General features: G+C 31.6%; 1 protein-coding gene across 2 annotated transcripts; it reads right to left on the bottom strand.

Moving 5' to 3' along the window:
• Positions 1-698: 698 nt before the first annotated feature.
• On the bottom strand, positions 699-24,117 carry LOC127738379 (regulator of nonsense transcripts 3B-like). Of its 2 annotated transcripts, none has more exons than XM_052249599.1 (12): positions 23,919-24,117; positions 17,908-18,011; positions 17,267-17,373; positions 15,927-16,025; positions 14,132-14,242; positions 12,659-12,738; positions 11,584-11,793; positions 7,089-7,597; positions 5,585-5,662; positions 5,242-5,299; positions 3,976-4,176; positions 699-1,511 (listed from the first exon to the last, which is right to left on the bottom strand). In XM_052249599.1, exons 1-12 carry the CDS (start codon positions 23,985-23,987, stop codon positions 1,389-1,391), a joined length of 1,749 nt encoding a protein of 582 aa, XP_052105559.1. In that variant the 5' UTR covers positions 23,988-24,117; the 3' UTR covers positions 699-1,388. The 2 variants fall into 2 exon arrangements, with proteins under 2 accessions (XP_052105559.1, XP_052105560.1); XM_052249600.1 differs by having other exon boundaries at positions 7,089-7,594.
• Between the last annotated feature and the right edge of the window lie 4 nt (positions 24,118-24,121).

The raw sequence follows: 24,121 nt of genomic DNA, 5'->3' as shown, positions 1-24,121 counted from the left end.
GAGATGTGCCAATGCTAATAAAACTGCATACCAAACACCATTGACTTATCATAAGTCGTTTCCTTTAAACAAACCTAAACACAAACATTAACTTGTAAACTATGTAAAAGTTTCTAAGTCAATGAACCATGATGAGGGGGTTTGGGCTATATAATCTCCATGGAAACCATACTTGCAAATGCCAATAAATTTGCAGACCAAATGTCATTGACTAAACATTAGCAGTTCATCTTAAACTGATCTAATTACAAACTAATACATGTAAACTAAGCAAAAGTTTCAAAGTCTATAGACCATGACTAAGGGGGCAGGGCCAAATAGTCTCCATGGAAATGAGATGTGCTAATGCTTATACAACTGAATACCAATTAACATTGGCCTACCACAAATTGTTCCGCTTGAACTGACCTAATCACAAACAAATACATGTAAACTAAGCAAAATTTTCAGTCAATAGACCATGACTAAGGAGGCGGAGCCAAATAATCTCCATGGAAGTGAGATATGCCAATGCTAATATAACTGCATACCAAATATCATTGACCTACCACTTGTGGTGCACCATAAACTAGACCTAATCACAAACTAATACATTGCTGATGATGCCGCTGCCGCTGGAAACAGCATACCTATGTCTCGCATTTTTAATCCGTCAAGGCGAGACAAAAACTGAAGGCTGGCTAAGAATAATTTCAAAATTTACTGGTAATGCAGTTTATTAACTTTAATATCAGTAATAATTATCAATCTTGTATTATTTTCTCTTACCATTCATAGATCATGCAATTCACAGTTAAATACCATTAAATTATTATAAAATTTCTTACATTTATCCTTCACCCTGTTTCATTTCCTACTTCAAGTTTCTATAACATATTAAATTCTTGCCTTTTATTGTGCAAGCAGAATAAATTACTAACAAACAGTCAAATACATTCAACAACTGTCATCTTTTGATTCACCTTATATTCAGTATTTTCCATGGGCACCAATTTTTGTGGATTGATGAAAATTGTATTTTCGTGAAGAAAGTTTTCATGATTTAGGGAAATTTTGAACACCAACCTTTATTACATTTGTATTTTGATGATCATTGATATTTGGGGTTCACCATCATCCACAAAAGCCATGAAAAGCCCAGGAATAATAATGAATCAACAGTCAACTGTTGATAATCACTAATAAACAAGAAATTGCTTCTAAGGGTACAATAACATGTATAATAATCATATACCCTAAAAAGTGATCAATGTGACAATGTCCAATTCACAGTTACAAGTGACGCATACGGAGCTTACAATGACAAATCCACAGATAACCGGTAATGCATAAGGCGCATGTGTCATTTTTTTCAAGGACCTGCCTTGTATGTTTCTTTTTATTTTCCATTATTCACCAGAGCTCTTGTCATCAGAGGACTTGTCATTTTTACCAGAATCTGATGGTTTTGTACCAACCATTCTTCTCTCGGCAGCTTTTCTGGGGTCATATATTGCACGTTCAGGCCTCTCCTAGAATAGAAAATGTTGAGTTGTTTATAATGCATTAAATAATTCTATAATCTATACTCTATAGAAAAACTTATAGAGTAATGATGTTCATACAGAAGATCACAAATAAACAAATAAACAGACATCCATTCAACTTTTATTGCGTGCACTTATTATTACGATTGTTGAACAATGGGGAATAAAGAAAAGAAACTAAAGGGAGGTTATTTTAATAGATATAAAACAGTCACCAAAGTTTAATGAAAACTGTTCAAAACACTTTTGAGTTATTGTCCACAAACTGGAAAATCTCCCCTTTTTTATGAATAAAATTCCATAACTCGAAAACATAAAACCTTAAATTTATAAAAATCGAAAGGGAGCTTACATCAATTGATATATCAACAATTCACCAAAGTTTCACAAAAACCGCTCAAAGCATTTTTGAGTTATTGTCCGAAAACTGGAAAATCCCCCTTTTTTAATAAATAAAACCCCATAACTCGGAAAAGTCAAATCTAACATTTATAAAAATTGAAAGGGAGCTCAGGTCAATAGATATAAACAATTCACCAAAGTTTCATGCAAATTGGTTAAAGTGTTTTGAGTTAGTGTACCACATGTTGACGACAGACAGACACCGGTATACCATAATACTTCCCATAAATGGGTGTATAAAAATGAGAGAATAAATATTGTGATTTCATGAAATGCTATATATGAGCCAGGTATTTTTAATTTATTGGTTCACAGATTTTTGGTATGAAAGATTCAGGTTGGTCGGTCAGAAAAAGATTTATGATATCTTACAAATCTGACAATTTGTAATGACTGAATTACAAATCCAGCACATCAGCAAATTATAATTATATCAAAACTTTATCATCACTTTTTTTTTGTTACAAAGATTGTGGGCAGATTTAAACAAATGTTCTTAAAATTAAATTTAATTGTAAAGACTGTTATTACATTGTTAGATATTATTTCTCTAAAGGAAAATTTTTCCTGTTTAAATAAGAATTAAAATAAGGTAACCAGTATCTTCCTTGATAAATTTTCATGATTGACTGCATTATACTACTAACACTTTCATCAAATAACTGAAGTGAAACATTTTACCAATTGATCAATTAGGTTGATGAAACACAAGAGTGCACATGCTGAAATTTCTCGCCTGCTTTAATAGCCATGATTGATTTTAAGTTGATAGGTCCTAACGATAAAGTTTTACTACAAGGATCACATAAACTTAGTATCATCAATGATCCATAAAATGAAGTCAAAGTCAGATTAACCAAGCAAGACAGACATGTACACCTTACAATCATTCCATACACCAAATATAGTTTATAGTATACAAGAAACAGACCAAACCATGAAAACATAAAATTTACCTATGAACCATTAAAAATGAGGTCAAGGTCAGATGAAGCGTGCCAGTCAGACATGTACACCTTTCAATCATGCCATGCATCAATTGAAGTTGACATATTGCTTATATATAGTATCTAAGGAATTTAATAAGGAAAACTTATCATTGAGCAATGAACCATGAAAATGAGGTCAAGGTCAGATGAAATAGGCCAGACAGACATATACACCATACAATCATTCTATGCAACACATATAGTTGGGCAATACTTAACATTGACCAATGAACTGCCAAAATGAGTCTGTAGTTCAGTGGTTGTCGTTGTTCATGTCGGTCATATTTGTTTTTCGTAAATTTTGTTATAAATTTGGCCGTTAGTTTTCTCAATTGAATTGTTTCATATTTTTTATGTCAAGGCTTTTTATAGCCGACTATACGGTATGGTTTTTTTTCATTGTTGAAGGCCGTATGGTTGCCTATAATTGCTTACATCCACTTCAGTTGAACTTTGGTGGATAGTTGTCTCATTGGCAATCATATCTCATCTCCTTATTTTTATATTAAGGTCAGATGAAACCTGCCAGACTGACATGTACACCTTACAATCATTCCATACACCAAATATAGGTGACCTACTGCTTACAGTATCTGAGAAACAGACCTAATCATATACCTTTAGCCTTGATCACTCATCCACGAAATGCGGTGACATGTAGGCCTTGCAAGGAACCCATATACCAACTATAGTTATCCTAATATTCTTAATGAGTGAGAAATTCAAATAACATAAATAAAAACATAACTTTTTTTCAAGCAGTCACTGAACCATAAAAATGAGGTCAAGGACAACGGACATATGACAGACAGAAACTTTGTAACATAAGGCATCTGTATATAAAGTATGAAGCCTCCAGGTCTTCTTCCCTCTTTAATATAAAGCTTAATACAACTAGTTTATACCACCGAAGTCGCATTGTAATCCCTATGTCTCGCAGGAGAGACAAAAACTGCAATTTGGGACAAAAAAATATTATCTAACTTAAAGCATAAATAACTCACAGTCAAGTAAAAAATAAAATCCAATCAATTAACCAATCACATGCATATTACTACCTTTCTTTTCTTCTTTTTATCATCATCAAAGCTATCTGAAGATTTTAACTTGTTCTCTCCGTTACTACTATCTTTTTCCTTTGATTGGTCACTTTTCTTTTCCTTTTCAACATCATTTTTAGAACTATCTTTTTTCACTGCCTTTTCTTTTACATCACTAGCTTTTCTATCTAAAGATTTTTCTGAGGCTTTAGCATCACCCTTTAAATAACAATTTTTAGATTTCAACTGTTAAAACGTGAATACAATATCTTAATTAAAGCTTTAAACAGTTAATTTAAATTTTAGTTCATTTATATGTTTTGGAGTTGAGTGTGACGTTCATTTTCACTGAAATAGTACACATTTTTGTTTAGGGGCCAGCTGAAGCCCACCTCCGGGTGTGGGATTTTCTCGCTGTGTTGAAGACCCACTGGTGGCCTTCGGCTGTTTTCTGCTCTTTGGTCGGGTTGTTGTCTCTTTGACACATTCCCATTCTCAATTTTATATTTTTCTGTATTTGATTATGGCAAGTATCAACATTTTAGTGTATAAAATAATTATGCTATGAGATTATTTATATTACTTGGATACATTATTTTACATTAGCAGTTTACAGGAAATTCCAATAAACCAGAGAAAAAGGGCCTCTGGGACATTGAATCCACAGTTACGAAAAGATGTCAGAGTTCAGCATTTCAAGGCATTTGTAAATTGAAAAACTCTGAGAATGGCAATTTGAGCACAATTAGAGTTATGATGTGATCACTGACATAAAAATTTCATAACATCTAAGGTATTCTCAAGTTAAATGAAACCTCCAATCTGGCTAATTTCTATACAAAAATGTAATAACTCAGGAACAACACAAGTTATAATTATTAAAAAGTTCCAATTTGAAAAGACCTGACCATTAGTTATATAAGTTATTAAACCGAAACCTCAAATATGTTTTTTTCCATTATAATCAGGACATAAATATAGTAATGCAGCTTATACAAAACTTAAAATGTACAATTTTTTGGTAAAAGGAAGAACAAAAATGTATTGCACTTTTAAATGTGACAAAGTGTTTTTAATATATACTATGACAAAGTATATTCAATATTTACTATGAAAAAGTATAATTACATAGTATATTTAATATTTACTATGAAAAAGTATAATGACAAAGTATATCTAATATATACTATGACAAAGTAAATTTACTATTTACTATTACAAAGTATATTTAATATTAACTATGACAAAATATATTGAATATTTACTATGACAAAGTATATTTACTTTGGATGTCTCTTTCTCTGAACTTGATGAAAATTCTTTTCTTGAGGATGATGGCCTTCTAAAAAAAAAAAACAATAAAATAAAATAAAATTGAAAGGAAAGTCATAATTACTGTTTTAATCTAGCTAAGTACAGTTTTATTTCAAAATAAAGACAAAAAAACTGTGAACTCATGAACATAGATATATATATTTTTGATCTGTTTTTTTTTTTTGAAAAATGGTAATCAGAACCTGTAAAAGAAAAATCCATTGCAAATGTTGTGAAAGTTAGTGAATAAATGAGTAAAATCAAATGTGCTATTTCAGAAAAACTCAAGTAAGCATTGAGGTGTATTATTTACTTGTCTGTACTTGTTTCTTGTTTTCTTCTTTCATCTCTACTTGGCCCTGCATATGATCTTGGCCTTTCCTCCCTGTAGCTAAAATATGAAAAGAAACATGATACATTTCTTCAAAGCTAAGATATTTCTATTGCTGCTATAAAATGTATTATAATATCAATTTGGAAAATATAGAAAGAAAATAAAATGTAATGTAATGTTTGAATAAAAACTATTTGAATATGTAAAAAATGTAATAGATTTAATTGGAAACAAAACGATATGAAGTGGATGTTCTTGTTTCTTTCAATTAACCAATATATGCAAAGGGCCAATGCTTTTATTTGTGTTCTTTATCCAGACAATATGTAAAAGATCTTCAGCAACCAACAGAATTTTCACCTTACAGGAAGATTAATGTGAACAGTAGCATTGACTTAAGCTGTATTCTTTAACATTTAGGTTAGTTGTTGGTAGCTTTATTGACTACCTATTGCAGGAATCTTGGTTCATCTAACAACTTATCAACCTTAACTCTATTAACTACACAAAGAATGCTACTTTGGCTGTTTATTACTTAAAAATTCCATCTATTTACAAATGGATAATCTGATAAAATTCTTTACACAGTTTCAATCAGATTAATTTTTACTTTAGTTTAAGAAGGTGCTAGCGAGGTGTTCTTTTTGATAATAAAATCAGAAATAATTATGAGGACAAATAAATATATATGTGAAAAAGAGGCTATTCTATACCAACATAAAAAGAAAATAAATTTAAAATAAAAGCAAAGAACACCAGATTTTTCAAAAAAAATATTTTGGTAAACATCTTCATTGCACTAGTAGTCCCTTCATTCCCAGTCATACTGTCTTCTTATTCCATAATGATCAGACAATGATTTCTTTTTAATCATTTTTGATATTATACAAATACTGTCTTTTGATGAGGTAAATATGTGGTTTTATTGACTTTTGAAAAACTGATATTCACTGAGGCCGAAGTGAATATCAGTTTTTCAAAAGTCAATTAAACCACATATTAACTGAAACAAAAGACAGTAATTGTTTTATTCCATATTCCGAGAGTGTACAGAGAGTAATGTATGTAATGACAATTATTTACCAAAACCAACTGTACATCAAACGACTTTAACATCATTATACACGTAAAAGCACGCAACCTTGTGCGTGAATATACTTTTTTCCGCAGGTGAATATACTTATTTATTCAAAATTTTGATCATATAGAAAAACCTACTAAAGTTCTATCAATATGGAATAATATTACATATTGATCAGACAATGCTGTCTTTTTAATCATTTTTGATATTATAACACATCTCAGTGTTAGTATTAAAATGAAAAGTCATAAAAAATCCAATACCAACAAGATTACAAGACAAGGAAATCTCACAAACGTGAGGGTAAATTTTTAAGTCTAACCTTGCTTGTACATATGTATTGGATTATTTCAATCCTATAGTTGAATAACCTGTACATGAGTGAAACATGCATCAACCTACCCTCTATCTCTGTAATCCCAGTCCCTGTCTCTGTCCCAGTCTCTTCCTGACCTTGGACGACCTTGTGAAGATCTAGTTTCCTTGGATGATCTTGGTCTATCATATTTATCATCTTTTGATCCTCTAGAGTCTTTCCTTTCTGGGAAATCATCCCACTTTCCACTTCTACTTTTATCTTCTTGCTTTGCTTCCTTTCCTTTATCAGCTTCTCCTCCCTTCTTTTCATCTAATTTTGACTTATCATCTGATTTCTCCTCTTTAGAAGATTTAGGTTTCTGATCTAGAAGCGCAGCAGCTATTTTGTTACTTTTTTCCCTTTTCTCTTTCTCTCTTCTCTCTTTTTCCCTGTTTTCTTTGGAGAATCTAAGATTTTCCCTTTCTTTCTGTTTACCTTCACTTAATTTTTCCTCTTTTGGCTTGACATCTTTTGTTCCATCTTTTACTTTCTCTTTTGTGCTATCTTTATCAAATTTTTTCTCATCATCTTTTTCAGGTTTCTTAAGAACCTGCTAATAAAAGATCACATTCTGTGTAATTCAAACATATTTTTTAACTGTTTTTTTTTATATCTATTAAATAAGAACATTTTACTGATAGAATTTCTCTCCCCATATTTTTTTCTAATATGTATAAAAGACCATTTCCATTATTGCCCAGAAAATAAAATAATTAAGATCAAAGAAATAACCATTACAATATTCAAGATCAAATAATCAAAACATGAAATACAGTTCACCATTACAGTTCACAATAATAACAAGAGCCTGATTCACTTGCTTGTCAAAATTTGCTGCTTATACTTCACCTATCTATTATAGTTTTTGAGATACATGTACTAGGCAAAAATTGGAAATAGGTAAACAAAATCTTGAATAGCTGATCATTTTTTTTCTGTTTACAGTTTCTAACTATCCATTATAGTTTTCGCGATTATAGACAAAGGGCATTTTACTCCTATAATGTGCCAATTGACAATTTTGGTGATGCTGACTTATTTGTAGATCTTATGTTGCTGAATGTTTTTGCTATGTACAATTTCTTTTCATCTTTTTTTCAGTTTCTGCAAAAACCAATGGTAAAATTCCTCTTTCAAAGGATAACTCATACAAAGGATCAACTGACAATTTCAGCCATGATGACTTATTTGTAGATCTTATTCTGCTGATCATTTTTGCTTTTTACAATTTTTCTCTATTTACTATAGTTTTGAAAAATAGAAAAGGGTGAAAATCATTATTTAATGGCAATAACTCCTATAAGGGGTCAATCGAATAACTTCTGCCATGTTGACTATATTTGTTCTGGTAATTTTTACGGTTTACAGTTTCTATCTAAATTACTTTTTAAGATAAAAATTCGTAAGGGTTCCGCGGAACCCAGTGTCTCGCCTACTTTTGCTGTTAATTGCAGGCTCAACAAAAATGAGGAAAAAAATTAATAAAAATATTCCTCTTTATACTATCTTTTGATTGTAAATGAGCATTCAGTTTTAATAAAGTATCCTTAGATTTTAAAATAATTCTTCAAATAAGAATATTTATAAATGAATTCGAATTTGTTAACTCGATTAATTACAATGATATTCATTATTATATTTAAAAACACTGTACATCGTGTTAAATACTGGGGTACGCTAAAGGGTATTCAAAGTTATTTACTTACATTTCAGCGGGTTGCATCTAATTAATTTATTCTAATAGATTGAAATTATAAGAAATACGTTAATAAATATGATTTGATGAAAAATTTGACAAAGGTTTTAAACGAATAATCGTCAGAACCACGTTGTTTGAACTAGTACACGTGTGCGCATGTGTCTATTGTCTGCTGGTGGGAAATTTAATTATGCATCCTAATTCTTCAATAATGCTAAAATTATCATTGATACCTTTATCTAACGTTCATTTCGAGTATTTTCTTGAAGAAATAACTTGAAAAGGCTACTTAACTCAATCGTAAACTTACACGGATATTACGTATCCGTCTCTGATCCGTGATTTATCATTATCAAGTCAACATCCGGCATTAGGAAAATGTGATTTTAAAAACAAAAGTAAAGCTTTTGACAGCGTTATTTTGCACAAATAAAGAGTCTAAAGCGGAATTAAGCAGAATTAGTACGCTGCACTTTCAATTTAACACTTTACATCAGAACATCGAATTTATATCAAAGTAAAGTTTAATATCGTTTTAATGTCAATCATTGGTTATATCATATATGATGGCCAACTGATTATCATAGTTGCCTAATTTACTAAGTCTTAAGGGATAAAAAATCGGGATAAGATATGAAATGTTCGGCTGGCTCAAAAAAATTTTGGAAGCCCTGTTCTTGATACTATCTTATGATCATAAACAAGCTTCTTTCCGAGTTTGGCAGAAATCCAGGATAGTTTAAGAAAGTTATTAAAATTTCAAAAACTTTAACCACAGAGTGAATATTTGTGGACGCCACCGACGATGACGGAATGTAGGATCGCTATGTCTTGCTTTTTCGACAAAAGTCGAAGGCTCGACAATAACCAAAAGTTAAGAAATTTGACAATAGTTCAAATTTCAAAGGCAATTACTGTTAAATGGGTTGTCAATTACTTTTGAAAACTCAGTGGAGGATAGACCTTTTGATTTTTCTTACCCTCATCAGTTTTTCTTTGACTGCTTTAGTTTTATAAGCCGAAAACTGCAGACTCCCCAAAAGTTTTTTTTTTTTTTGCCCTGTTTGTTGATGGATCAAATTCCCCAATAACAATTTCAAAACAATAATCCCTAAGGAACATTCAGGTTAAGTTTGGTAACATTAGGCCAATACGGAAGACGGACACAAAGTGATGACAATAACTCACATGCTCTCTAACATATTCTTAATTACAAAATTTGATATGCTTAATCATGTTAAAAACTGTTCAATAATTTTTACAAAGGAAACAAAATATCATTGGAACTTCTAGTCCAGTGTAAACCAGACCAATATCAGGTCTAGACCTCAGTCGCTAGTTCTATTGTTATGTATCTGTAATTGTTCTTTACATTTTACACAGTTTCTATTTACTGGAAATTGAAAACATGGTTTTGGTCAAATGTGAATCCAAACAAGATGATGATTTTTAACAAAAATTGTATGGCAAAGACACCTATCAGAATTAAAGGTATGATGAATGCATGCATTTCTAACTTCAAATATTGAGAGTTATCTAAACAGAACTTTTGCACATGTTTGAACAACAAATATGATATCAGACATTAAGCATATTTCCTCAAAACAATTGAATAAGAGTGCACACGCTGAAATGTCTCGCGTGTTTTACTGACCATTGATTTCATGTTGAAAGTCTTAAAAAGATAAAGGTTTTACTACAAGTATCACATAAACTTAACATTTTTAAAGATCTGTGACAATGAGGTCAAGGTCAGATAAAACTGTCACACAGACATGTACACCTAACAATTATTCCATACACCAAATAAAGTTGATCCATTGCTTACCTTAATTGAAAAACAGACCAAACCACAAAAAAACTTAATGTAAACCAATGAACCATGGAAATGAGGTCAAGGTCAGATGATACTGGCTAGACAGACATATACACCTTACAATCATTCCATACACCAATTATAGTTGACCTATTACTATTAGTATTTGAAAAACAGACCAAAACACAAAAACTTAAAATTGACCAATGAACCATGAAAATGAGGTCAAGGCCAGATGACACCAGCTAGACAGACATGTACACCTTACAATTATTAATTAAACCAAATATAGTTGACCTATTGCTGATAGTCCTTGAAAAACAGACCAAACCACAAAAACTTAACATTGACCAATGAACCATTAAAATGAGGTCAAGGTCAGATGACACCAGCTAGACAGACATGTACACCTTACAATCATTCCATAGACCAAATATAGTTGACCTATTGCTTACAGTACTTGAAAAACGAACCAAAACACAAAAAATTAACAATGACCAATGAACCATGAAAATGAGGTCAAGGTCAGATGAAACCTACCAGTCTGACATGTACCCCTTACAATCATTCCATACACCACATATAGTTGACCTGCTGCTTGTAGTATCTGAGAAACGGACCTAATCACGTAACTTTAACCTTGATCACTGATCCATGAATTGAGGTCGAAGTCAGGTTAACCCTGTCTGACAGACATGTTGACGTTGCAAGGAACCCATATACCAAATATAGTTATCCTATTACTCATAATAAGTGAGAAATTCACATGACAAAAAAACTATAATTTTAAGAGTGAACCATGAAAATGAGGTCAAGGACAATGGGCATATGACAGACAGAAACTTCGTAACATAAGGTATCTGCATACAAGGTATGAAGCATCCAGGTCTTCTACCTTCTGAAATATAAAGCTTTATACAAATAGTTTACTCCACTGCCACCGGATAGTAATACATATGTCTCGCATACTGTGACTACTGCGACGAAAAGGCGAGAAAAAAACTGTACTTGATCTAATACTAACTTTTGGTTGATCGTCTTGAGATTTTTCTTTCCTTTCAGATTCCCTTTCACGATCCTTTTCCTTCTGTCTTTCTTTTTCCTTGTATCTCTCTCTATCTCTTTCTTTTTCCCTTGTAAATCTTTCTTGTTCTTTTTCTCTTCTTCTCCTTCTGTCTTCTTCTCTTATTTTCCTTCTTTCTAATTCTTTTTTCTTCCTTTCATCTCTTTGTTTCTGTATGAATATTGTTTTTATTTGAATTAAAAAATATCGATCCTGATGGATTCATACAAAGAAACATATAACTCACTTAAATTCTTCTTATATAGAAAACAGTAAGGCTAGCAACATACTGAGAACATGGTGTAGCTTATATAAACCAATCTAGATACCAAATATCAAGAAACTGTGTTTTTTATGTTGCAAAGACAATCAATATTAATCATTTTTAGATGTAGATAATATTTCAAAAGATATACATCTTTTATTTATATAACCATATTAAAGTTAAATTGGTAGCAGCTATGAAAACTGTGACTGAAAATATGTAGAAATACAAATAGTTTAACCAGTTTATTTATGAGTAGACCTTTCTTCTGAGTGTTAATTTCTTATAGCTGATTGGGTTTCACAATAGTTTCTGTATCATTTCATAAGAGTTACTGTGGATTTAGTTAATCATGCTGATTAAAAACCAATCATGTATGATTTACATTACAATAATTACATCATATGTATGTTTCATGAGAATCCGTTAGTCTGATTGGTTAACAACAATTGTGCGTCATTCAAAAATTAACCTTCATATCAAAATGAAATGTTACATTCATGATGACACGTGCTTCCACAAAAAACTGCACGGGTAAATAAGAGAAAAACTTGATAAAACTTTTTTTCATGGTCTTATTAGCATAAAAATGTAATTCTAAGAAATGAATGCTTCTTTTTGTAATTTTATTGGGGTGTTAAAGTGTTGATCGTGCACACATTTTAAGAATGAAGCTCTTCCGTGCTTCATACAAAATGTGCTTCGGTCAACACTTTTACACCCCAATAAAATTACAGAAAAAAGCCTTAATTTCTAAATTACAATACAGACCTGTATAATAAGTTTTTTCTCCTCCCTTTTCTTTCTTATATAGTCAATCAATGGTGTACTGACTTTCATAGCCTTTTTGGCTGAAATGGAAAAAAACAGTTTTGAACCATTTCAAGCAATGTTTACAACTCTTCATATACTATGGTAAATACCTTTAGAATCAAGACCATCTCATGAGTGCTGATCTTTATGTTTTTAATTGATGAAAATTAGGAAATGAATTGTGACACACCTTATGGAATTGATAAACAACCAAACAAAGTATTTTCTTTCAACTGCATGTAGTATTCAAAATATAGAACTGATACAATTTATTAACATGGAATTAATGTTTGACCTTTCAAATATAACCTATTTTATGAAAATCCTTCCAATATTGGGTTTAAACAACCTTCTAAAGTATCATTAACAAACTCAAAGCAGACACAACGGTTGAATATAGACCTTAGATGGAGACCTTTCAACTATGTTTGAGACTCAAACCTTTAAGAAAATTATCAATTTTTTTTTACAAGACACCTTATGATAGTGGTGAACATTGCCATCAAGAATCAGCAATTAACTCCAGTGTAACTTAAGGTGGTACCCAACACCTTGACTAATATTAATTTGGCTCGTTTAATTTTCATAAAATTTTGACAAAATGTTTACTTTGACCCTTTGACAAAAATATAAAAATTTCAAAAAATTTGAACCAACCACTTTATCAGAAAAATTTCATTGGTTATATAACAGTTTGACAAACACTAATTTTGATCATTGAGAAGCTTAATATTTCCTTAACAATACAATGTAATTAAAACGTTTAGCTGATTTTTACAGAGTTATCTCCCTGTAGTGTTAGGTACCACCTTAAGATATAGAGCGGACACAATTTATAAATATGGATGAAGGATGGCAAACTTTCCACTACAATGCTGACATTTAGCTAGGGTACCACTACTAAAGTCAAGATGGGGAAAATTTCAAACAAAGATAAACTGTTGACACAGAGATATGTCTCGCCTGTTGGCATAAAATTCAGAAAAAGACAATCTGATGGACAACAACATGGTTTATTAATTCAGTTGCTGGACCATTATCTAGTGAGCAGGGCTTGAAAATAATCATCAAACTGATATGTACTGATAGTAATGCAACTTTATACAAAATATAATTGATCTATCACAAATAGTTCTTATCAAACTTACTTAAGCAGAAAACTTAACATTGAAAATTCTAATTAATTCAAAGTCACTGGACCATGACCTAGGGGGCACGGCCTTGAAATAGTCGTCAAGCTGATATATACTGATAGTAATGCAACTTTATATTAAATATCAATGATCTATCACAAGTAGTTCCTATCAAACTAACTTAAGCAGAAAACTAAACAATTGTTGACCCTGGAGCCGTCACCGGAAAAGCAATCCCTATGTCTCGCTTTCCATGACTTTAATTGCAGGCGAAACAATAAGGACTATCCTATATTACCCTTCATATCTTTTTCTTTGTTTTCTAGTTCCTCCAGATAAGCCTCTATTGTCTGTGTTTCCTCTGCCTCTTCATTTTGTAAATATTCCAAAAACTTCACATAATCTGGATCTGTAGCAATAAAATACATGTGTATAGAATGAAATGAAAAAAGGAAAGTATAGTTAAGGTCTTTCAAACTTAAGGAAGTTTCAAGCTTCATCATATCACAGGGTTATTGCCCCTCATGAGATTGTTGTCAAGAAATTCCCTTTCATTTTTAGAATTATAGGTAATTATAACTATTCATGAATCATCTAAGTACAAATCTACAAAACATATATTTACGTTTAGATTTCCTATTCAAATTTCATATCTATCTCCTCATTGGTATTTAAAAAGAGAGCAGCATCAGATCTGTTTATGTATTCACCTTGGTTTTAACATTACTGTTTAATAATGAAATGCAATATGACTTTAAGCTGCAGTCAGATAGTTGTTTTATGAGTCAGTGATACTTTGATCAAATGAGATTAAAGGGGAATGGCTTAGATCTAAAAAAAAAACCACCAAAATAAATGGGGGAATGCGTCCGTGGGACACAGATGATGCCCAAGCTTGCATATAACATTATAGAGGATCATAACTCAAGAACAGTATAAGTGACGCTACCCAAATTTGTACTTGACCTGAGTTTTGTGGTAATAAGCATTGTGTATACGTTTCATAACATTTAGTTGAGGCAAACTTAAGTTAGAGAACGGAAACAAAAAATTCAGCGATTTTCCATTTGTAAAGGGCATAACTCTAGAACGGTAAGAGTGACGCCACCAAAATTCAAACTTGATCTGTGTTTTGTGGTAATAAGCATTGTTTATAAGATTCATAACATTTGGTTGAGGCAAACTTAAGTGAGAGAACGGAAACGAAAAATTCAGCAATTTTTCCATTTGTAAAGGGGCATACACTAGAACGGTAAAAGTGACGTCACCCAAATTCAAACTTGATCTGTGTCTTGTGATAATAAGCACCGTATATAAGTTTCCTAACATTTGGTTGAGGCAAACTAAAGTTAGAGAACGGAAACCAATTTTGGGACGTACAGACGGACAAGGCTAAAACTTAATGCCCCCTCAGCTACGGCTGGGTAATGAAAAAAAAATCCCACCAAAGAATCAATCAAATGTCCAAGTTCCAAATCATGATTCTTATCATTATATGTCTCTATTTATATTTTTCCCTTTAACAGTTTCTTGGTAGGATGTTGTGTTCATTTAAAACTTTTTTAGACTCTGGGTGATTTCGAGTTTTACATACTAAATGTAGTTTGTTGAAGACTTCATGTTAACCTCTTGATGTCTCTAGTTTTTTTATGTTGTAGATTAGTTGTCTCATTGACACTGGCAACAAACCTTTTTTATTCAAAGTTTTTTCTTATATCATAGGAGACAGATTAATGTAGATGGAATTCTACTCATTTTTTGTAGGTCAAGCTCCATACATATTTTCAATTCAATAAATAAAAAATAAAAGTTCCAAGATTCTTTAGTTTGTGAGAATATTTAGACAAATGAGTTGACACAAATGTGTAAATTAAATGGTTCCTGAACTAATAATTTAGGTCAATATATTTATAAATTACATCTGTACTGGCTGATTCTAGGTTGACTTTATACCTCCTGATAGAACAAAGATTTCTAGAGTGTTGAAAACTTGATAAAAGCTTTATAAACTTAAATGATAAATGATATCATGAAGAGGTGCATAATTGAATTTTTGTTAAAGAAATAACCAGTACTACTTCTACTGTTTCTACCTTGTTCAATGCTTCCCATTTTGACATCCACTTTCTTTGGTTTTCTCCTGGGTACTTTCTGGTACGGAGCAAGCTCAACAATAGCAGAATATTCGTTCCCTGTAATTAGCGAATAATATAAATCTAATGCTTGTTGCAGCATAATACTGTACCAGCATGATAATAGGCCTATTAGGGTATACATTAAAAGATAATGTGTGCTCTTTTAAATGCATATATATATGTATAGACTATTACATGGCAAATATCATATCAGACCCTTTATCGGCCCTAGGTCATGATATCAGCCCAAGAGCCGTAGGCTCGAGGGCTGATATCATGAACGAGGGCCGATAAAGGGTCTGATATGAAAAATGACATGTAATGATCTTTTTATCATATACTTCAGCAGAAGAAATACAGACAAGAACTATTAAGATTTTGTCTTTCTTTGAACTTTTAGATAATAATTTACAGACAGCCAAATACAAATTTCTTAACTTTGTTTTTATTGATAATACAAGCATTTTATTCATCTTGTGACATATTACAACAATTATCATGTTCTTAGTTTGAAAAGCTTATTGTCACCTTTCCTGTGATGGTTGCCCCCGAAAACATGTGCATAGTTATGCCTGAAGTTGTTGGGGCTAGAACCTGTCTAGAGTTGGACTCAAAATTTGATATGTCTTTCAAAACATGTGTTATCTTAATTCATTGTTGGTTCTCAACCATTTTGTGAAAAGTATTAAATCACTTGCGGTTTCCGCACTGTGTTGATGTTTTTCAAAGACTCGACAAACGCAGCTGTGTCGTCTGTCATGTTTGCAACCAAATTTCCAGAAATTCACGAAGTTGCATGCGATAAACGTCACGAACATTAACGGAAAGGCATGTGATAACATTCCAGAAGCAGTCAATAAAGGTTCGTTTATCAGCCTGCCGAGGAAACTTTTAGGAATCTTGTAAATAAACATAGTAATCCTTTCATAGCCTTTTAATATTTTTAAATGTTATTGAACTGTAAAATTTAAGTAATATTTTATACAAGTATATGATAAATATATATATATACCAGTACCAGGCAAAATGTAATTATAGACATGTTAGACACTTTATAGCTTGAAAACTTTACGATTTATACAAAATCTGTTAAACAGATAAAATTCTAATTAAGTATGCTAAAAGAAAAACACAGTTGTGTCATTGGCAGTCATGTCACATCTCCTTATCTTTATATTGGGTCATCAATCATAATATTGTAAGGGGTCATCAATCATAATATTGTAAAAGGGATCAGCAATGTATCTTTCTCATATTTTAGGTTGACAACTCTATTTATGTCTTCAAATTCAACAAACCCTTTCCATCCACAAATACATAGCCATCAAATTGGTCTCTGAAGTTGTAAACATCTTCATAACTCTGGAAGTTAATGTATGCTCTTGTGAAGGCATTCTGACCAAGGCTAAAAAATAAATTACATCTACTGTTATACATGTAGGACAGATGTAAGTCATATTCAACAAAGCACAACATAAAGTTCAAACAACAATGCTGTTTTTAAAATATCTTCACAGCCTAGTAGAATTAGTGTTACTGAATGTTTAATTTATATCAACACATTACATGAGTTCTGTACTGTGGATTCACTATAATCTGTTTGATACCAATTTTTCATGGCTATAACATAGATAGGAAAACCACAAATTTACATGATCAATGATGTACAAATTTTCCATAGACATGTATACAGACTTTGGCAAAACCATGAAATCAAATATCATCGAAAATACAATTTTTCCTCAATCTGAGAAAATTGATATCCATGAAAATAAATGAATCCACAGTATTTACTACCAGTAATCAAAATTAGATTTTTTTTTATATAGAAAGTTCTTAGAAAATAACATTTTGCAGTGTCTATGTAGATTTTTTCATTAACAACAGTAGGATTTATTTTCATTCATTATTTTGTTCTTCAGTGTTGCAGCCACCATACCTCATATCAGCTCTAACAAAATAGAATTCATGGCTAGGCAAGGGAGACAACTGCTCAAGCAGAGTTTCTGGTGTCAAACTTGGTGGTAATCTTCTTATTAAAACCTGAAAGGAAGAAATGTATTTAGATAATATCTATGATAAAAGACATTTACTACCTATCTGACACAATCAAAATTTACTCTTTTTTTGTATATCTTTACAAAATTAATTCTCTATTATTTACATATTGCAATGATTCATATTATGGTTTGAGAATTTTATTTTGTTCAGGTTTTAAAATACATTTGTTTCGGAACGAAATGTTTCATTATTGTTTTTGGAACAGTCACAGCATCAAACTATGGTTTGGTAGAGAAAGTGTCATATAATGGTTTGGTACAGAAAGTGTCATATAATGGTTTGGTACAGAAAGTGTCATATAATGGTTTTGAACCGAACGTGTCATATAATGGTTTGGTACAGAAAGTGTCATATAATGGTTTGGAACAGAAAGTGTCATATAATGGTTTGGAACAGAAAGTGTCATATAATGGTTTGGTAGAGAAAGTGTCATATAATGGTTTGGACCAGAAAGTGTCATATAATGGTTTGGTAGAGAAAGTGTCATATAATGGTTTGGAACAGAAAATTTCATATAATGGTTTTGTAGAGAAAGTGTCATATAATGGTTTGGAACAGAAAGTGTCATATAATGGTTTGGTACAGAAAGTGTCATATAATGGTTTGGTACAGAAAGTGTCACATAATGGTTTGGTACAGAAAGTGTCGTATAATTGTTCAGTACAAAAAAAGTTTCATGTATTTGTTTTAGTAAAGAAGTTGCAAGTAATGTGCAGCATAATTCACTGGGTTCCCAGATTTTTTAACGGAATCAAATTTTCAGACGTTTTTTATAAAATGGTACTACATTTTAAAATATTTCCTTGGTCCCTTGCTGTTACCAAAAACAAGGTTGATTTTCATCTGGCACAAATGTGACTAAAGCCCTCAAAATCCTAGCTGAAACCCTGCTGTTTACATAATAAAAGACAATGTTTGACATGCCGTTTTTGAATTATCAATCAGCGTGCTAAAGTACGGCCTTATAGGAATTCTGTTTTATTAAGTCATTTCCCATAATTTAATGTTAAGTTGGGATGTGTTCTCCATGTGTGTGCTTAAAAATTTTGCATGCGTGTGTTATTATTGTATGATTTACATTTTATTGTAAAACTACAACATTTTCAAATTATTTGATTTTCTTGATCCCATGTTTAATTGTTCTTTAGTAATTATCATTACTTCCCTTTACTCAACCGGGCTTTACTCATTATGTCTTGATAACAAATACGAAATATAAGTTAATAAACAACCTGAGACAAAATGATAACTGTATACAAATGGTATACAAGCAACTAAAGATACATGTACAGCCTTCAACAATGAATTAAACCTATTCTGCATTGTAAGCATTAAACACATACACCTATTTACAAACGTTTTGTTTAATGTTTCAATGTATAGGTACACAAATGTACCACATAAAAATGTTTAGGGTATATATAATTTATTATGTTTAACAACGACATTTTGTGCCACTATCTTATTAAAAAAGTTTTTTTTTCTGGTATGATATGTCTTACATTACCACATTATGATAAACAATGATAAAGGACATAGATTTGAGACAGAAATGGCCATAGATTTGAGTTAATAAAGGATATAGATTTGAGTTAATAAAGGATATAGATTTGAGACAATACAAGACATAGATTTGAGACAATAGAGGACATAAATTTGGAACGTGTATGACCCACTATTAAAAAGGACATAGATTAGTGGAAAGGACATAAGATTTGAGGCCAGATGAATAAAGGTCTGCAAACTTGCCCCACTTATGAAAAGGAGTTAAATCCCGATGAATATAGGTCTGCCAACTCACCCCACTTATGAAAAGTATTAAGGTCTGCCAACTCGCCCCACTGATGACAAAGTAGTATAATCCCAATGAATAAAGGTCTGCCAACTCGCCCCACTTATGAAAAGAAGTTTAATTCCGAAGAATAAAGTTCTACCAATATAAAAATAAAATGCTACGCTGGGCGCAGCTTGATACGACCGCAGAGGTCGAACCATGAACAGTTGGGGCAAGTATGGACACAACATTCAAGCTTGATACAGCACTGAATTTGGATTGTTTTTAAATATTTGACACAGCATAGGTTTCTGACACAGAATGAATGTGGTCTAAGAACTTAAAAAATTTTAATTTACCAATTATTGTAATGTTTACAAACACTTTTTTTTTCACACAAACTTGTTGACGCAATTTTACAAAAAAATGAGACGAAAGACATATGACTTTTATTTGATCTCTTGATAGATATATGTAAACAGTTTCAGAAAAGGTATCACTCCAAGGGATTGAAATTCTACTTTTGGCCAATTTTTGGGGAAATATGTGACATCTTTACCCACCTTTTTGCAATATTTTATAGCAATTAAAAACAGATTGTTGCCATGGATACACCAAAAAGAAATTTTATTTAACTATTTTAACTACTGGAAATCAAATTTTTGGAAGGTACTGATTACATACATATGCACACATATGACACAAACAGTAGGCTTAATTTGTAAGAAAGCAAGGAAAAGGGGATGGTAAAATTTATCAGGGTAAATTTTTATTTTTTTTCCTAACTGTATATTGCTACCTTATGGCATACTTGGAAAGCTCAGAATAGCATAATTTAAGACTATTCATACCACAAATCTATTAAGATTTAGATTCTAAATCAATTTCTGAGGAAATAAAGTGTTTTAGAATGACAATACATGTCAATTGTATTGTTTATTTACCTTAGCAACCAAAAATAGATATTTTGACTTAAAGCTTATTTTTGTACTCTATTCGCTTAACCCTTGCTACCAAAGGATTGCACTGTATTTAATAGCCAAAGTATTGAAAGCTTTGTATTTTTTTATGCGAATATATCAAATTATTATTTTTAGCAAGGTTTCATGTTACATTTTTGCTGAAACTAAATGTATATTTTGTTTTTACTGTTAGAAATTGATTCCCTATTAGCAAGTTTCATAATCAGGGCTTTGGTATGCAATACATATAAAAATTAACATTTTGTGCTTTAAATTGGTTAATTTTGTACAATTTTGCATCTTCAGAGATCTTATTATGATTTGCAACATTAAAAAAAAAAAATACAAGAGGTATAGTTTTTAAAATTTAACCACAAGTTGGGGCAGAAATGAAATTTTACACTTTGAAATAATTAGCACTTTTCCTTAAATCATTTTTTTTTGTAGCGTTTCAGTGTCAACTGCTAACTTTCATAAAATATTTATTACGCAACCAATTTTCAAAAATAAAAGGCCAATTTACTCGTTTAAGCTAGCAGAACACAGAAAATTAATTAAAAGAGGGAATTTAAAAAAAATATTTATTATTAAGGTAGCAACACACAGTTAGGAGTGTAGTTTCCCATTTTGGCCATGGTGGATTTTTCAAATATGAAAGTTAGTGTGCAATAAAATTCATTTTTAGACAGCTGATGACTAATTTAGCCTTCATAGTGGGTTTATAAGAACATCAAGATTATTTTTGACATGTTTTATGGGCTGTTTTCTGTTTGACTGTCTTTATTTTCATAGCCAGACGGGCCATAGGTCCAGAAATTATTGTAATGTTTACAAACACTTTTTTTTCACACAAACTTTTTGACACAATTTTACAAAAAAATTAGACGAAAGACATGACTTTTATTTGATCTCTTGATAGATATATGTAAACAGTTTCAGAAAAAGTATCACTCCAAGGGATTGAAATTCTACTTTTGGCCAATTTTTGGGGAAATATGTGAAATCTTTACCCACCTTTTTGCAATATTTTATAGCAATTAAAAACAGATTGTTGCCATGGATACACCAAAAAGAAATTTTATTTAACTATTTTAACTACTGGAAATCAAATCTTTGGAAGGTACTGATTACATACATATGCACATATATGATACAAACAGTAGGCTTAATTTGTAAGAAAGCAAGGAAAAGGGGATGGTAAAATTTATCAGGGTAAATTTTTATTTTTTTTTTCCTAACTGTATATTGCTACCTTTAGGACAATTACCCCCAAACTCAAACCCAGCTTTCCCTTTGTGATATGGAACCTTGTAGTACAATTTCATAAAGATCAAAACACTTACACACAAGTTATTGTCCTGAAACTAGAAAAATGCTTGTTTTTTGCCCCTTTTTTGCCCTTAATTCCTAAAATTTTGAGGCAATTACCCCCAAACTCAATCCCAGCCTTCCCTTTGTGGTATGGTACCTTGCAGAACAATTTCAGAGAGATCCATACATTTGAACACAAGTTATTGTCTGGAAACTAGTAAAATGCTTATTTTTTGCCCCTTTTTGGCCCCTTATTCCTCAACATTTTGGGCAATTACCCCCAAACTCAATTCCAGCTTTCCCTTTGTGATACAGAACCTTGCAGTACAATTTCAGAAAGATCCATACACTAACACACCAGTTATTGTCATAAAACTAGAAAAATGCTTGTTTTTTGCCCCTTTTTTGGCCCCTAATTCCTAAAATTTTGAGGCAATTACCCCCAAAATCAATCCCAGCATTCCCTTTGTGATATGGAACCTTTTTGGCCCCTAATTCCTTAACTTTTGGTACCATAACCCCCAAAATCAATCCCAACCTTCCTTTTATGGTATTGAACCTTATGGTAAAATTTCATAGAGATCCATTCACTTAAACTAAAGTTAGAGTGCAAAAAGCAATGTGTCTTCGGACGACGATGATGACGACACCTAAATTTAAAGCATGTTTGACACCCAAGCTGTCAAATGAAGCCATATAATTATCCAAGTTCTTTGATTTACAAGTAAAAATTACCTTCATCAGTGACACAAGATGGATATTAGAGATTGACATTGATGGTAATAAAAATGTAGATTGACAATTTTTTGGGGGTTGAAATCTTCGAAAACAGCAGATTTGAATTATTTACGGGAGGGACGGAAGAGGTCTTAAAAATTACGAGTTTTTGTCCTCCCCCCTAAAGAATCACATGCATGCTTTTTCATAAGTGGAGCGAGTTGGCAGGACTAAATTCATCAGGATTTTACTATTTATCGTAAGCTGGTAAATTGGGGGAAGTTGGCAGGACTGATTTCATCGGGTCGGTTTTTTCACCGCCAAACACCACCGAACACCCAAAAAGACCACTATCCCTTAAGAGAACAGTAATGTTACACAATAAAACAATAAAATCGATTAAATTACGTAAAATTTAATCCTATTGTCATGTTTTTCACATTTTTATGTGCATTAGTGATGTAAGCTGGTCCTCGACTGACAGCTTATTAGTGATGTTAAAATTGAGAATCAAAATATAAAAAAAAACGCTTCCGGACACAGCAATATTTTTTCCGGACTGACATTGTCTGTATTTCATTGTATATTATCTTATGGTCTTTACTTTTCAATTATTAGAAAAAAATTGTTCAAATAAGTTAAGAAAACATTTTATTTAATGTGAAATTATCACAATAATTATATTTAAAAAAATGTTAGACTTGAAAGTGTACTGTTCTGACAACAGCCCTGCAAGACTGTTCTTTTTGGTTCTCTTGTTATCATTTCTTATTAATTTGTGTATATATATATGTATAAACATATTCATCCTCGTTCAGAAGGTAAGCCAAATATATAAATAAAGATGAAAACAATATATTTAGGTGTGTTAGACGGTATTTTAATGTGTTCTGTGGTGTTCTGCGGTGTGCGGTGGTGAAAAGACCTACCAGATTTCATCTGGATTTTACTCTTTTCATAAATGGGACGAGTTGGCAGAACTAAATTCATCGGCATTTAACCCTTTTCATAAGTGGGCGAGTTGGTAGAAAGTGGGGCAAGTTGGTAGAAAGCAGGCGAGTTGTCAGATGCTTGCTTACATTTCAAAACATAAGAAAAAAAAAATTCCAATGATAGGATATTCACTTTTGTCGGAGGACTTTCTTTTTCTCTTTTTCTTTCTGATGATTTTTTTTCTTGGTCATCCAAAGCCATGTTGTCTCTTCTATCACTGCAGCGTCTTCATTGTTTTCACCAGTACTTAAAAGAATAAAGTTTTGGTATATAAAAAATAATATAATGATAAAACGGATTCTTATTCATCAATGTTAATAAAACGCTTGAACTGG

Source organism: Mytilus californianus, unplaced genomic scaffold (assembly GCF_021869535.1).
Source record: "Mytilus californianus isolate M0D057914Y unplaced genomic scaffold, xbMytCali1.0.p SCAF_4, whole genome shotgun sequence".
In the NCBI taxonomy this organism is placed as follows: domain Eukaryota; kingdom Metazoa; phylum Mollusca; class Bivalvia; order Mytilida; family Mytilidae; genus Mytilus; species Mytilus californianus.
This window is presented reverse-complemented; position numbering and strand designations above follow the sequence as displayed.